Raw genomic sequence first — 12,215 nt, forward strand, 5'->3', positions numbered from 1 at the left:
GTTAATTTCACTATCTGTGCATTTAAATACAAAATGAGATGAATATCCTAAGAGCTGAAGCTGCTGTAGATCCTTTGGTGGCACAGCCAGCCTGATGCCGCGTTTTCTCTGGTCCACATTTATTAATATGCACCCAAGAATGTGGAGCTCAATATGACACATACTGAAATAATAATTAAGTATTGTTATTAGTAGAGATTCTAAAATGCCCAGAGTATGAAAGGCAGGGTGCAGTGAGACGTTACACATGTTCTGATTCACCTTTGGAGAACGCCCGTTGAGGCAGGTAGGGTGGATTCCCTAGTGAAGGCGTGAGAATCCTTTCTCCGAGCCACCTCCCAGCACCTTCAGATGTTGGTTCCCAATGGTCACCAGAGGTATACAAACCGTATGGAAAAGACCTGGACTTGAGCACTGGTATCAGAAGTGCACTCGTTAAAACAAGCAGCGCTTCACAGTTTCACAGTCTGCTGGGAACAGACTTTTCAGCTAAAAACCAAAAAGGCAAATCATTTACCGATGGTTTTGCATATTGTGAAGGGTTAACAAAACTTTCATTATCACACTCTATTAAGCCAGGACCAGGAAACAATTTCTAATCAACACTCAGATCTGGGCAGGGATTGTGCAGTCTTTTGTAGGAGGCCTCAGATCTGTGTTCTCTATTCTCACATGCTCACTTCCAGCTGTTGTCATTGAAATCCCACATAATCTCCCTGGGTCAAAGGGCAGTCATCCATGACTGCCACTGTTAGGAGGTTATGCTGATTTCTGTTGTCAAATATTGGCCCTTTTCTCTTTCAATCACTCCCATTCTACTTTTTTTAACAAGAAAGATCCAGCCTAGAATTGTATTACATGACTTTAAAGTCTTAAAAGTGTTCCTCTATTGTACTAACACGACATGCCCTGGACGGTCTAATCCATCCTGCTATGGGCCACAAAGAAAGTTCTGGTGCTTCTTAAAACCGCAGCCAAAAGCAGGTAGGCGAGTAGAGAGAATAACGGCCTATGTGACATGTGGCCCAGCAGTTATTTCATAAGCAAATGTGTAATTTGTCCAAGGTGAGCTATTGCCGTGGCATTAAAATTAAATTGGAAATAACAAACTGAAATAGAAGTGGGAGCATTTGTCAGGGAACAAGGGAGGTTTCTGTATCACCTTTAATGTATAATGTCTTGCTTAACTCTTCTATAAAAAGTCCGTGGATTAAAAAATGTGGTCTAATTTACCATTAAAGGTTTATCATTCCCAAATTTAAATACAGTCACCTTCCAATTAAGCAGAGTGTAAATGTTATGAAGGTCTTGACTGAAGCACGCTTATTCTATCCTTTCTTTTTTGCTGGAGAGCACAGATTAGGACTAACTCTGTCTCTCCCATCCTCCTCAGCCGGTGCAGCCGTGGAATCCTAATCTTTCGGGAGTCCTCGGGGTGATTCGGGTTCCCTCTGATAACATCCCCTCTCTCAAGGCCTGCATGTGCTGTGTGATACAGACATTAATTTTCTAATCAATATTATTGCTCCACGTTGTTTGTGAAACATGGGATTATCTAGATAGAGGATAAACCCAAAAGGAATGAAGTTGCACTTTGAGCAGAGAGGGCTTTTCTTTTAAGCAGGCATTTGGTTAAGATAATAGGCTTGAGACCCTAATTGATGATAACTATTTTAAGGGTTTAAGATGGCTATGTATAGTGGGATGCTGAACATGAAAAAGGCTTTAGAAATGACTGCAGTGCTGGTTTGAGGGACTTGTGTAATTTCAAAACACTGAAAAGGAATCAAAGTCTCCCAAAAAGCTGTTCTCCAAAGCTTAATACACTCTCACTCAGTAGTGGAAGAGAAATAACTTGATTTGGGCTTTTTCATCTTCAAAGGAGTAACTCTTTCCTGGTTTTATTTAAGCTTGGATTTCAGGAAACCAGCTGTATCTCAGTTTAGAAAATACCTTGTATATTTATGGTGCAATCTAACTATTTTATAATAAAAATAACACTGTTGGCTTACACAAGGAAGCCTGCTAATTAAATAACAATAATACCTTGAGCACCTTGAAAACATCTTCTGATATTCAATTAAGCAACAATAACCCCATGAACTTTAACCTATAGACCATATTCAGACTTTCTACATAAAAGTAATTGCATCAGTCATGATTTTCTCAAGCTACAACACAAGCTCTTGATTGGTGGCTCAACGTCTGAGTCTCCTTTTTACTGCATTAATTGGGAAAGCAGACAATGCTCTCCCTGTAAACTAGATTTTAGGACGAAGGTTAGTTGCCTTTGTACACGTTTACTCATTGAAATAGGAATGTTTGCTTAATAATTCAAAACAAATAGCATTAGACAACAAGTCCTAATCCTGATTTCTCCTCTGCCAGTGTAAATTAGGAGAAAATGAGGTGAAACTCTATTTGATCAGTGTAGAAAGACTTGTTTAAAACTTCTTTGAGATAAGAATTAGGCTCCTGCAATTCAAGCCTTTTCTGCTGGCTTCTTTACTGGGATCTAAAAGAATATGGAAATTGCATGATGAATTTTCTTCCCAGTTACAGCAGTCATCAAGTTACGGAAAGATGTTATTCATGTGGTACTTGTTACGATAGTGTTGCATCGCGTTTGTACACTGCACTGAATGTGTGATTGGGCAATGACATATGATTTAGTAGTATCTTGATCTGCTTTATTCAATTTGGTCTTATTAGCCTGGGGTTTTCCCCTTTGGGGGAAAAACGATCATCCTGATGAGCCAAAGTGAGGTCTTGCATGCTGAGCTAACTCCTAGCTGCACCTCGACATAGGTTGAAGGAATGGTTCAACAATACATTTAAATGCCTGCTTAACTTTGTCAGCCTATCTTTATCCAGCGGGGCAAATAAGCATGTGCTTTAGTCAAGCATGTGATTAAAATTAAGCACATGCTGTAGCTAGCTGCTTTGCTGAGTCAGGGCCTGCCTTGGCTGGCAGGTGACTTAATTTATACCCAGAATTCAGTGAATGAGCTCTCTTAGTTTTTATCAAGTGGGTAAAAATTCTCTCATCCTCATTTTGAACACCTGCTTTACTACTACACTCAGAGCAGTGGAGATAACCCTATCACAGACAGCAATTCCAGTGTCCTGTCTTTGGGATATATAGCAGAAGTAGCACAGAGCAGGGATTTCAGCAAAGTGCCACCTGAAAGTAAATCTTGCAAGCTTTTAACCACCTTTTCAGTAAAGGAGCTTGTTAGTGCTAACATCCGCATGTGTAATTTCTTGTATTTACCGATTTTTTTCTCAATCAGAGTTAAGTGGAACAGCCAAATTGATATATTTTTGCCTTTTGACCCCTGTTAATAGGCATAAAATGTTTACTTCACATATTTTGTCAATCCCACTATTTCCCAGCCATTCTTCTTTTACATGCCCAGCTTCTTTGTCATTTTTCTCTCATTTTCTTGTGGCACTGTTATCACAGTTCAGCAAAAGCTAGTCTTAGGGTTGTGCAGTCTGTACCATCCAGGCAAACCTTTAAACTTTCATGGAGTTCTCCAGAACTGGAAATTCACAGACCAACTGTGCATCGAAATGAGTTCAAGATGCAACCCTAAGCCAAGGGCATTGCTTTGATGGATATCAAGATATTATTAATGATTGGCAAGACGAGCCCCCGATTTCCTAATGTTTATAAGTAAATAACAAATTGGGAGAGTTGTGAAACTCACCTTTCATTTGTGAAATGTTTACTTTCAGTATTGAAGGATGAAAATCTAATCACTTGTTGCGTGCTGTTGTTTAATGATTACTATTACATGTACACGCATAGAAATGTTCCTGCAGAAGGAGGTAGACATTTCAAGTATACCCAGCAAAATAAGAATAATGAAGTTAGCAGGCTCAGGCTAACTTATTCAACTCTTCTCATACCCTGTGGGACCCTGAGAGATAAAATGTATTTAAAACCATTCTACAGCACTTTCATTTCTGGTTTTACCTGTGTTTGCAAGGATAAAGTAGCGCAATCAGGTGTGTGACAGTCATGGTTTATTGGATGATTGTCACTCTCTACAACTACCTGAAACGAGGTTGTAGTGAGGTGGGGGTTAGTCTCTTCTCCCAAATAACAAGTGATAGGACAAGAGGAAATGGCCTGAAGCTGCGCCAGGGGAGGTTTAGATTGGATATTAGGAACAATTTCTTCACCTAAACAATAGCCAGGCATTGGAACAGGCTGTCAAAGGCACTGGTGGAATCACCATCCCTGGAAGTGTTGTCACACCATGTAGATGAGGCTCTTAGTGACGTGGTTTAGTGGTGGACTTGGCAGTGCTGGGGAATGCTTGGACTTGATGCTCTTAAAGGTCTTTTCCAACCCAGTTGATTCTATGATTCTGTGATTACAAAGGGCTGTAGACTTTCCTTTACAAAATCAGCCCAATGTCCTACTGTAGCTGTGATTTGTTTTTCACTTCCATATTTGAATTTCACCTTCACTCTTAGTGCGGTAGGAACCTGCCTGAGTAATGCAGGTGTAAGTGGACATAGGAGCAGAGCCAGTACGGTGCTCTGTGAGAAAACCACACGTGACAGATGTTCATAGCACTGCTGAATGCACTTCTGGAAGTTGCTCAGATACTGCCATGATGAGCACAGTGTGAGAAGCTACATAGCATAGACTGGCTTCCCTCCGAAGGGCTCTGCGGAGTAGTAAGCGTCCTGGCCCTGATCCAGCGAGGCACTTAAGCATATGCTTAATTTTAGGCACATGAGTGGTTTCAGTGAAGACCTAAGAGAATTATTTTTAATTCACAGATCATTTAATTCAATAGGCAGGTCTGCTGCAGCATATGAAAAGTAGATCTTCATATTAAAAATACTCAGGAAATTGTCAATGAACAAACATTGTGTATGGCCAGCAACCGACTCTAAAAAGCAGAATGATGTAGTCATCACCTTTATTATGGTAAAATACAAAGCCCATCAGGCAAAAGCACTTCCAATTATCTGAGAGCTATTTCAAAGTTGAAAATAAGGAAAAATAAAGGCTCATAAGAACATTTTTTCATTTGAAGTAGAGAAAAATTTATTCTCTTGATGTAAATAAAAACCTTGTTTGCAGATTGAGGAAATTTGTTTGTGTTGAATTTCAGCATCAATTTCAATATTTTATAGTACATTTATCTACAGCTGGAGCATGACAGATTTGTGTATATTTATATGTTTGTGTACATAATACATATGTATACACACATACACAAGGATGCCCAAAGATATACATATACACAGTTTGAAAACTCATCATTATTGCTGAAGTATAAAAACATGCCTGATGTAGAAACTTGTCTCGAGTCTGTTAGCTTAGCGACTGCGTTCATCTGGCACCGGAGGATCCTCACAGAAGCAGGGAAGTTCTTCTGTGTGGGAGCAGAATTCGCTGAGATCTTGGCTGGAGATGAACGGCTGACCTCCTTCCAGATCTCTCCCAAACCTTTCCATGACATACTCCCTGACATGGCATGTTTCTAGTAAAAGGAATACAAGATGTATTGCTTTTACTTCCCATTCTGCAGGTAGAAACAGCAATGGGATATGTTGGGGTTTATTTAAAAAACCCCAAAAGAAAGGCAGGAGAACAAATGTACAGCTTGCGTTAGTCCTATTGCTCTGGTCATTAGAAGAAGGTGCACGGGTATTGCTGGGATGAGTGTGGGGTGTTGTAGAATATACCAAACATTGGGAAGTCGTGCTGAATCTGACAAACAATTCACAACGGAGCAGATGGTGCCCTGCAAAATATTCAATAATATATGTGTGCGTGCGCCGGAATCAGTGACTCTAAGTAGGACAACCTAAAAAGGTATGCCACTTATCCCGTGGACAAGTAGGACTTTAGGGTTCTTTCCGTAATCTCTTTATCCTGAGATTTCTCCTTTGACCCTGATTTCAAAAGCAGGAGGTCAGCCTGGCCCACTAGCTGCACACCTCTAATGGAAGCCCAGCTATGTCCCGCGTGAACTGCTGTGGCCCATTCCACATGCTTACCTTGGGTTGCAGCCCCAAAGCTGCTCCTTTTGTAATAGATCATACCCATGAAAATTCAATGAACACTTGCTGGTAGGGAAATACTGTTATGTGAAGTGTAGTAACATTTTGATACCGAGTGTAGAGGCACTCCTTGCACAAGGGAGGCGAGTGTGGAAGCGTATGCCCTGGTTCCAAAAGGCAGTCCAAAGCTCAAAGTTAATACTTTTCATATGCAGAGGTTGATTTTTCTTTTCCGAAGCTAGTTTTAGATGTTAGAATATTTTTTGTTTGTGGGAAAGGCATCGATTTGTTGGGTTTTTTTAACCAGCTGCTATATCAAGATTTCCCTAGTGCAACCTTAGAAAAATGAAGAGTACATCTTTAAATCTTATTTTGTTTGAATGAAAGGGTAGATAATCCTGATCAGATGTTTCTTTAGAGAATAACGTTTAAAACGATTATGGAACTTAGCTGTCCTGTCTGTTTCCTAGGTACAGTATTTTCATTTCAATTGTGAAGTCATTAGGGGTCATCCAAGGTAACTGTTTATTAAAAGAGTCCTCTTTTGTTTCAAATTTCCTGTTGAGATGCTTTAACATGTAAAAATCTCCCTGCTGATGTGTCATGTTAGCTTTCCTAACCTCCAGATAGAAACCACAAAGCAGCCTACATAGCTGTATGACTAGTTACCCACCTACATAAACAATAATTACTGCTAAGTGGGAAATTAGATGTCACATTTTAAGTCTAAATGAAAGTAAAGTATTTGAGAATACTGTCATTAAATGCTTAAAGCTAATCGCGGTTCTCTCCCTCTGTTTGTTTTGTAGGACATTTGGGCTTCCAGGACAGTTTTGTCACATCAGGTGTTTTCAGTGTGACTGAGCTAGTAAGAGTCTCACAAAGTAAGTATCATTTTGTAGTTGGTTTATGTGGTTTCTGCAATCCCAGTTTTTTGTCTTTGATTCTTATTGTGCCCCTTCCTCAATTCAAGAAGAGCATCTTGAATATTGAGAGTCTCTTCTCCTTGGTTCTTGCTGGTGGATAGTGTTTATGTGCCACATCTTTTAATGTGGGAAAATATAATAGAATAATTTTTAAAATTAAATTAATAATAATAATAAAATAGAATAATTCTGCAAACTTGCATGTGCAAGTTGATAAGTTCCTGTGGCACCCAGCTGAAAATGGGCAGACTCGGTATCAGAGTGCAGATAAATGCCCACATTTAGCTGCCAGATCCCTTGCAGGACCCAAGGACTTGCATTTTGGTAGAGCTATTTTAACCCGACCTCTAGAAATTACATGATCCGTGCACATAAGCCTGGCAATTTTCTTATGCTGCTTTTGCACGTGGTGTTCATCTGTGCCCTGAGTACATGTGTTTGTACACCTGCAAATTGATGAACTCGTCCATAATGCCAACATCGGAACCAACTCTGATAATCTCAGTTGTGCAGAGGCATACATCTTGACTTTGCAAGGCCTGCATTTTCCATTAATTTTATGGAATTCTGTCTTCTAGAAGGATTTGTTTTTTGACCTTTAAAGAATGCTAATGCCCCCAACATGAATGACACATTGCAGCATGATCATTACAGGCTTGTCAATACTCACTAACAGCAGTGAATTAAGAGTACCTGTCACCACCCTGTTCCATTGATCAAAGGTGCATTGATTGTATTTTGCTATGACATAATCTAGATAGTCCAAGGAGAGAGTAAACCAGGGCCATAGGTACTAACTGGTCCTTTGGGGGTCTTTTCTGCACCTAGTGTAGAGCTATGCAGTAACATCACAGTGTCACCATTTACCACCGCTCCAGGTGAACCACTCAGCTACGTGCCCCTTTAAAAGCTCAGTTTGTAACTAATCTGTTTAGCACAGACAGTGGTAAAAATGATTCTCCTCCTAGATAGCAGGAATATTTGTTTGTGTACTGGCTCTGAGGATGTAGTTTTAGGCTTTCTGGGGCTGGAATCTAGCTGGCACAAACCTAGCAGAGAAGCTGTGGTTTTGAGTCAGAACACAGAGTTTCTGTAAGGATTTTCCTGATTTATTTCCTCTTCTGGAAAGACTTGCACTAGCCAGTGAATTGGCTTCATATTCAAAACTAGGAAAGCATGGCAAGTGGGAGATACACGAATGTCAGAGTTATGTGCACTGGGGGGAGAGAGAGACAGAGAGAGAGAGAAAGTTTGTGGCAGACATTTCTCCTGAGTTTTCTTCCCTGACAACTGGTGGGAATTTTGTGAGAAGGACAAAGTTAAGAGGACTTAGAAGTCAAGAGGAGGTGCTGAGTGCTCAGCACATTTGCAAATCAGTTCACTTACTGCAGTGCTTAAATAAGGACTTTGACATCTAACTCCTTGCACTGTGGGCACCCACTTGCTGGTACCTGCAGCCGTGGTGGACAAAACCAAGTTACTGTCCGTCTTCGAACGTCCTCCGTGTTATGTCACTTTATTTCAGTGTAGAGCTTTTGAAGCCCAAAGGATTCACCCTCCCCTCTGCAAGGCCATCCCATCTTCACCACAATCTTATCTTCACTGTAGGAGCCCTACAAACAGAACTGCCTCTGGACTCTGTCAGCCGTGCTTCATGTGTGCACAGGACAGGCTGCTCAAAAAGTGCCTTCACAGCCAGCCCCAGCCCCAGCCTCCCTCAGAGTCTGGCTTTGACCTCGCGAGCATCATGTTTCATGCTTATTAATTTTCCACAATACTTTATTGTAACTAAACTAAAATATTATGTATCACAAATCCTAGCACTCAGCATGTTTTGCAGACCATGAACTGTGTCTGAGATGTTCCCTGTGCTTGCCATTGAAGTGCACCACCTCCAAGGATGGACACCTGCACATAGGAGGAGCAGGACAGGAACCTTTATCATAAATAAGAAAGAAGATGTTGGTGGGCAAAATAAAAAGATTCAGCTTTAATCTGTTCCAGACACAGGGGTTTTGCACTGTTTTTCACACGGGCTCTTTAATATCCTGGGAGGTCAAGACCTCAGTTTTATATCCTGTCTACAAGCCAGCACCTCTACCAAAAATAGTGTCCCCAAAGCATATCGGGATATCACTTCAGAACTGACTCAGAGGGAAGAGTGCCAGCAACTGATTTAGCTACACTGCTTTTGATAGCACCCTGGATTTTCCTTGGAGATGCCCCAGACATGTACTGACCAGCTGTAACCCTGTTTACTTTATGAGGCCTGAGAAGCCCACAGCCTGACATGCCGTGGCTACCCTGTAGGATATGTTTAGTGGAGAGTCTAGCAACAAATTCCCAGCAAAGGCAGTATGAATTCGCCTACTCATATTCAAGGAATTATTTAACATAACAGAGCAACAATGTAGTTGCTGCATATTTACTTGAATTGGCAGGCAAGGTCTTCTAAAGAGTGTGCTTTTCAATATAACCCTTGTTGGGTTGTCTACATATTCCTGTGTCTTGATTTGAGACTAGTCTGTGGGTTAGTTTCATATTGGGGTGCTCAGCTTATGAGCAACCATCATCCAGACTCACCAGCAGCTATTAACAGCCTGTAGCTTAAATAATCAAATGTCCTAAGTCCATTTTCTTGGTTTTACTTCCCAAAAACTCATTGCTCCTTCCAAAGCCACCATGGCTAGGGAAAGAACAAGCCTGCCTGCCCACAGTGGGCCCTCACATTTAATCTCTGCTTTCTTCCTGAGTGTGCTCTGTGTTTGTTTTACAAAGAGGTCATCTTTGTGTATGCCCACTGTCATTTTTCTTTCCATGCTTGCTTTCGACAATGTGATCATAGAATCACAGAATACTTTGGGTTGGAAGGGACCTTCAAAGCTCATCTAGTCCAACCCCCTGCAATGAGCAGGGACATCTTCAAGTAAATGATAGAAACAAGTGATTTCCCACAGTTTTAACTGGTCTGTGGCTGCTGATACCTGAAATTATTCTTATGAAATATTGTTGGTAGCAATTACGTGCCATGTTTCTTTAGTAAAGTTCCCAGAGGTCCACATGACAAGGAGGCTCAAGTAATAGGCAGTTGTCTCTATCATGCAAATTTGGGGAATGAATTAATCAAGCGAAAGGTCAGTTGTTACCATTATCTATCTTACACATCAGTGCTGATCATCACAGTTTCTGTGAGCTATTGAACAAGTCTAGACTGCTTTGGTAATAGAAACTTGTTTTCTTCAGTCCTGCAGATGCAGATTTACTTTCGAAATGCTACCCAGCTACTGAATCTTGCAGAGCCTAGTAAAATAGAGAAAGTATAAATTTCATCTTAAAAGCAGATGCCATCTGATGTGGATGTGGCAGACCGTGCTGTCAGTTCTACATTAGCAAGTGAAGGGTGTGAGCTCCTTTCTAAGTGTTGTCTGTCACCCCAGGTACTGGGGGGACCTCTTCAGAGAATCCCAGGCTGGTTTGTGTTGGAAGGGACCTTAAAGCTCATCCAGTTCCAACCCGCTGCCACGGGCAGGGACACCTTCCACTAGAGCAGGTTGCTCCAAGCCCCTGTGTCCAACCTGGCCTTGAACACTGCCAGGGATGGGGCAGCCACAGCTTCTCGGGCACCCTGTGCCAGCGCCTCAGCACCTCACAGGGAAGAACTTCTGCCTAAGGTCTAATCTAAATCTCCCCTCTTTCAGTTTAAAGAAATTCCTCCTTGTCCTGTCATTACATGTCCTTGTCTCAGATAGCAGACACTTCGTTCTTCCATCTCTAGAGAGGTTTGGGCTGACAACAAAAGGCTCAGAAGCCGAAGCATTGGAGACAGACAGATTTTGCGAACTCAGAGCGAGCTGTTGGCCAAGCAAAACCTTCTCCCTCCCTCCCCTTGTTAGGAAAATATTCCACTCACTGTGTGCAGCTATCTGCAGGGCACTGAAAAGTACCCTCTGCAAAAGGTGCCGGCAGAGGGGTGCCTGGTGCCAAGCCACCACCAAGTCTACATACAGTCCTGTTCGCTTGGCAGAGGCTGGAGGCAGGGAGAGAGGCATGGGGAAGGCTGTTCCCCTCTTGGCTTTGAGTCTGCACCATGTGCTCTTGGTGCAGAGAGCTGCTGGGAAGATCTCCTCCCTTGGAGGTCCTTCAAGCAGCCAGATAAACTTCACTGCCCAGGATGTGAAGAAAGATTTAGGATTTATGAAGGTTCGCTAGAGCCAAATCAAACATATTTGTTTTGTGCTGTGTTATTTGTCAAAATTACATCATTCCTCATGCTGATAAACAAGGGAATTCTGACTGCGCCCTGGACTGGAAATGCCACGCTTTGAGTTTTAAGATGATAGCTGTGTGCAGTAAGGAGGTGCACGGAGCAAGTGGGGTGACGTTCAATCCTTCTAATGAACCAGTGAAACCACAAGCACACAAGCATACGTGCAGTTACTTATTGCTCCTGTATAAACACAGAAATGGTCCAGTTAGTTATGCCTGAAACAGTTACACTAATTCCACATGTAAGAGGTGCTTTTGTGGCCAAGGCTTTCTGGAAAGCTTGGGATCCTGAAACACCAATGCTGCTGGGTGCCACACTTGGTTACTGGCAACTTTAGCAAGGGAGGCAGGGGTTGAAGCTCTCCTTGCCATGAGGCAGGCGGACAAGTGCTAGAAATGAAAGTAATTGCTGCTACTCCAGGCATGGAGTGTGGATGTAACAGAGGAAAAACAGCTTCCTCCTGCCCTTCATCCAGTAGCCAGGCAGAGCCGAAACAAACTGCAGGGCAAGTCATAGAATCATAGAATCCCAGACTGGTTTGGTTTGGAAGGGACCTTAAAGCTCCTCCAGCTCCAACCCCCTGCCACGGGCAGGGACACCTTCCACTAGAGCAGGTTGCTCCAAGCCCCTGTGTCCAACCTGGCCTTGAACACTGCCAGGGATGGGGCAGCCACAGCTTCTCTGTGAACCCTAGAATGTACTGGGTGCCTGTGGCAAGGTGTGGGGTGGAAGGGGCAGGGAGGACGCTGCTGCCTTCTTGTAGCCCAGGAGAGGAGAAGAGGCTATCTTCCACGCAGAACATGTGTGTGGAAGCCAGGGTGTGATAAAACAGCTCACTCTAAACAGCAGCCTGTATGTTTTCTGCTATACTAAGCATTACAGGAGTGAAGGTAGTTAAAGTCAGCAGCATGAAAATTAACATTTAAAAAGATACTCTATATTCCTTAGCAAAGCACTGCAATCCAAAACATACTGTGTGGGCTTGGGTA

At 42.3% G+C, this 12,215-nt stretch overlaps 1 protein-coding gene across 1 annotated transcript in view; it reads left to right on the forward strand.

Annotated features, from left to right (window-relative positions):
* Positions 1 to 12,215, forward strand: part of NFIA (nuclear factor I A) — a 256,674-nt gene that overhangs the window by 156,811 nt on the left and 87,648 nt on the right. Inside the window, 1 exon segment of the mRNA XM_030494276.1 lies at positions 6,843 to 6,931. Within this exon segment, the coding sequence (XP_030350136.1) occupies positions 6,843 to 6,931 (89 nt within the window).

This window comes from Strigops habroptila, chromosome 8 (assembly GCF_004027225.2).
Source record: "Strigops habroptila isolate Jane chromosome 8, bStrHab1.2.pri, whole genome shotgun sequence".
NCBI lineage: Eukaryota > Metazoa > Chordata > Aves > Psittaciformes > Psittacidae > Strigops > Strigops habroptila.